Consider the following 4,593-nt stretch of genomic DNA (forward strand, 5'->3'; position numbering starts at 1 on the left):
CGGGCAGAAACGGCTGCTGCCGGGGTGGGGGACCGGGGCGGTTGGGGGTGGTGTGCGAGCACGGAGGGGAGAAGGCGCTGGCTTTGTTTATTTTCCTATCGAGCATTTCATAGACAAGCCAAAATCCGTCACTGGGGATCGGGGTGTGTAAATATCCCTGGCTAGGGAACCTTTCCACCCCGCTCCTGCCCCCTGCCACACGTAGGCAGGAACAATCTCGTGTATTTCTTTGAAGTTGTATGGAGAGCTGTAACCTGGAGAGAAAAGCTAAAAATAAAACAACGCCGGTTACAGGAGAGGGTTTGATCCTAGAGCTGGAATGAAGGAACAGCCCAGCCCCTTTGCATTACTGATTCCTCGAACACCCTTATCTCAGAGACTGGTATTAAAACAGCGTCTCGGTGATAAACGATCAGCCCCCTCGCCATGTGGTGCCCTGCTCTGTTTCTTAAGCAGAAAGAAAGAAAAAACCCTAGAAAGCCCCTATCCTGGTGCAGCAAAGCACATATTTGTAGCTGCCAGTAAATCCAGGCAGCTTTTATATCGAAATGCTCTGCGCCTGAGGCCAAGTCATGCTGCTAAATATTGCTGACCACTTTTTCTTTTATGGCTTTCATGTCACTTAGCTATTGAAAGTAAGATGGATTTGTACCATTTCTTCACCCTGCTCTGCTCTCCCCACACCCCAGGTCTGCCCGGAGAGGCCATTGGAGGAAGAGCGCCACGTGACAGAGGGGTGCCAATGTTATTCTCCAAGGGTGTCAAGACCCTGTCAGTTTGCGAAATAAATATTGGGAAACAACGAAATGCAAAAAGCGACCTACTACGACAGCTCTGCAATCTATGGTGCCTACCCCTACCAAGGAGCAAATGGTTTCACTTATAATGCGAGTCAGCAGCAATATCCTCCATCTTCATCACTTGTGGAAACTGAGTACCACCGCCCCGCGTGCTCCCTCCAGTCCCCCGGCAGCTCCGTGTCCCACCACAAGGCCAATGACATCAGTGAGAGTTGCATGAGGACCCTCCCCAGCCAGCCTCTCCAGCCCCCCGGCCTCGCTGACCCGCAGGCCCCGCCACAGCCGCCTCCGGCCCAGCAGGCACAACCTCCACCTCCGTCCTCTGCCTCACCATCTCAAAATGCCAGCAGCAACCCTGCCCCGGCCAACCCCACCAAGAGCCCGGCTCTTAACTCGCCCACCATGTCCAAACAGATATTCCCGTGGATGAAAGAATCTCGGCAAAACACAAAGCAGAAAAACAGCAGTTCCAGTTCAGGTATGAAACACGCTCCCCTCTCTCCCTGGGTACCCCTGGGCTGGCCACGCATCCGGCGGGGACGAGGGCAGCCTTGCCCACCTTCACTTCAGGGAGGGGAGGAAGGGGGCTTTTTTTCCTCTCCCAGCTGACCCCCTTGAGCTATTGGAAAGGGGTTGCCACCACTTGCAAGGGGAGCTCAGTGAACGAACCACCCTCTGCAGAACTTTCTCAGCCTTGCAGGATGGGTCTGAAGTGATTTTGTTTCCTAGTGGCTAAACCACTCGTGCCCTCCTGCATCTGTCACATTTCCTAGGTAATCCCCCCTCCAGTAAATCATGTCAGTGCGGAGCAGCCCAGGCCTTAAGCCAGAAGCCTGTCCCGAGTACTTTGTTGGCACAGTGCTGTTAGATTAATAAGACAGTGACCTATCTCTGCTGAAGTGTAACAGGAATAAAATAGCTCATAATCACGTGCAGGCAGGATCAATGCCCTGCATGCAGTCAGAACCTCTTCCTATTTTAACAAGCTGATTGGCAAAGTTACAAGCCCAGTAAACAAAAATCATTCTGGAGTGCCATAAACTTCAGCCCATAAAATATTATTTGGGGGATGGAAGTGTATATTAACGCTTTTACTACTTGAGGAAACTCGAGTCTATAACACCAGTGCTAGCTCCAGTGCCCAGGATTTGGGCTTATATTAACCTCTTCCTCTTTTTCTTTTAAATGTGCCTTGGAAATAGAGTCCAAAACTTTAGCAAATGTCTTCACCGGTCTGCTTTTTAAAGCACTGGTAACATTGCTGTTTACAGTCTCCCATAAGGTGTATTTGTTTTATTAAAAAGCAGTATCATTTAAATATGTCTGTATGCCTATATGCAAGCCTAGCCACCGTATGTTCTTATGTATATTATACTTCCCAATCACTACCATATGTTTATGCTATATGCTAGACGTGACAGCAACACTATACTGTCAATTCTATGCTTATATGTTATAATGTTTTATTGTAGATACCTAACTTCCAGGCATCTCTAGCTGATGTGTATATATCAGGGTTTTCAGAAAAAGAGGGCTGCGGGTCTTTACAGCAATGGAGAACTGCTAGCTCTTGAAGACCCTGATCCCACTATGTTAGCAGAGCCATAGGTTCACCTTCAAAGTTTCTAAACCACACCATGTTTCCCTGAATGTTTCTTCCTTCTTTATGCAAAGCTCAAGATATGTCGTATGCGGTCATTCTTAAAGGAAGCAAGTGTAGTCCTATAGTGACGCTAATGAGGTGAAGGAAGTCTATTGAGGCTTGTAGCTTGGCACGGCTGAGCTCATGCCAGGGGCGAGTACTCGTTGCACATGTGGGCGTCCATCTCGTGTCTGAGAGCTGGAGTCTCCAGGTGCTGGTGTTGTTGGCCCATTGTCTCTGGTTGCCGTGTCTGGGTTCGCCATGCTGATTGTGTTCTTTGTGTGATTTACATAGGTGAGAGTTGTGCTGGTGATAAAAGCCCTCCAGGGCAAGCCTCCTCTAAGCGAGCCCGTACAGCTTACACAAGTGCCCAGCTGGTAGAACTGGAAAAGGAGTTCCACTTCAATAGGTACCTTTGCAGGCCACGAAGGGTAGAGATGGCTAATTTGCTCAATCTTACAGAAAGACAGATCAAAATCTGGTTTCAGAACCGCAGAATGAAATACAAAAAGGATCAAAAGGGCAAGGGCATGATGACCTCTTCAGGAGGACAGTCCCCAAGCAGAAGCCCTGTCCCTCCAGCTGCTGGGGGATATCTAAACTCTATGCATTCTTTAGTAAACAGTGTCCCCTACGAGCCCCAGTCGCCTCCGCCATTTAACAAGCCTCATCAAAACACCTATGGCATCCCTGCATCGTATACCGCTCCTCTTAATAATTGCCCACCTCCTCAAAAGAGATACACGGGGACAGCAGCTGTGACACCTGAATACGATACTCATCCTCTTCAAGGCAACGGTTATGGGAATCCACATATACAGGGAAGCCCCGTCTATGTAGGGGGCAACTATGTGGAGACCATGACCAATTCCGGGCCTTCCATCTTTGGTCTAACTCATCTCCCTCATCCTCCCTCTGCCAACATGGACTACAGCGGGGCTGGGCCAATGGCCAACAATCACCACCATGGACCTTGCGATCCGCACCCAACATACACAGACCTTACCGCTCACCATCCTTCTCAGGGAAGAATTCAGGAAGCGCCCAAACTCACCCATCTGTAAGAGACAGGAGTCACTAAGTGGAACACCAAGCCCCCAGCTTTTGGAAAGTACTCACCCCTTCCCTTCTCTCTTTCCTCCCCCCACCATGTGCCCTCCCCTCCCCGTCTCATTTCTTTTGTTTGTTTTGGTTTGTTTTGTTTCCTTTGGTAAAAGCGTTTTCTAGTTTATGTGACGTAGCAATATTTGTTGCTTGAATTGCTCTATAGTTTCACTAGTGGATATTTATCTTCTTGAACTGTAGCCTTGTGTCTCACTTTGGGAGTATGCAGAGGCTTTATACTTTACCTTCTACACTTTTATCAAAACAGGGTATATGAACAAATTTTCTATAAAAGGAATTCTTAAATGTGAATTTGTTCGTACATGATTGATCCCACGGGGAAGCAATTTTTTTTATTGCACTTCTTTTAAATAGCGAGAAAGACATCAAAAGCGCTTGGACAGGGACTCCCTGGACAATTATTAATACGTGTAAGTCTTTCAATGTGTGTATGCTGGTGAACATTCAGATTTATTTATATTTTTTTTTGCAAACATTGAATAATCTAAGTGTTTAAAATTTTATTTATCCCCATTTGTTCATATTTATATATATATAAAAAAATCTGTACCCTGAATATTCAGGAAGTATTTACCTGGCCATATGTTAGATGGCATATCGGCACGCATAGGAGATATCATTTGAAAGGAAACTATAACTCCTTTTATTAAAAATGGTGATAACGATGATGATGACGATGCAATAAAATCTGGGAAAAAGATCACAGTTTGAATACTTTATGCTTGTAACATCCAGCTAGGCAGAAAGCGTGTGAAGCTGAAAAGGCTAGATTTGTTTTGAAAGTTATACATTCCTTGCTGCTCACGTTCTGAAAAAAAAAAAATAAAGTTTTTATTCTGAATAATAAAGAGTTAAGAACATGTTCTTCGCAGCGCAAGGGAAAGGAGAGCCCTTCATGACGTGGGGAGTTGGGAAACTCATCTGTAAATTCACACGAGGATCCACTCGCCCACCCGAGGGCCCCGCGACGCCTTTGCAGCGTTTCATAGGCAGGGAGAGGGATTTTTCACTTTTTCCTTTTTTTTT

At 46.6% G+C, this 4,593-nt stretch overlaps 1 protein-coding gene across 1 annotated transcript; it reads left to right on the top strand.

Annotated features, from left to right (window-relative positions):
• Positions 1–746: 746 nt before the first annotated feature.
• On the top strand, positions 747–4,211 carry HOXA3 (homeobox A3). Its single transcript, XM_010577565.1, has 2 exons — positions 747–1,278; positions 2,737–4,211. Exons 1-2 carry the CDS (start codon positions 807–809, stop codon positions 3,504–3,506), a joined length of 1,242 nt encoding a protein of 413 aa, XP_010575867.1. The 5' UTR covers positions 747–806; the 3' UTR covers positions 3,507–4,211.
• The last annotated feature ends 382 nt before the right edge of the window (positions 4,212–4,593 follow it).

This window comes from Haliaeetus leucocephalus, unplaced genomic scaffold (assembly GCF_000737465.1).
Source record: "Haliaeetus leucocephalus isolate CR32 unplaced genomic scaffold, Haliaeetus_leucocephalus-4.0 Scaffold566, whole genome shotgun sequence".
Taxonomy (NCBI): domain Eukaryota; kingdom Metazoa; phylum Chordata; class Aves; order Accipitriformes; family Accipitridae; genus Haliaeetus; species Haliaeetus leucocephalus.

Coding starts and splice junctions, on each gene's coding strand:
- HOXA3 (XM_010577565.1), top strand. CDS start 807: ATGCAAAAAGCGACCTACTACGACAGCTCTGCAATCTATGGTGCCTAC. Junction 1,279..2,736: donor AAACAGCAGTTCCAGTTCAG/GTATGAAACACG, acceptor TGATTTACATAG/GTGAGAGTTGTGCTGGTGAT.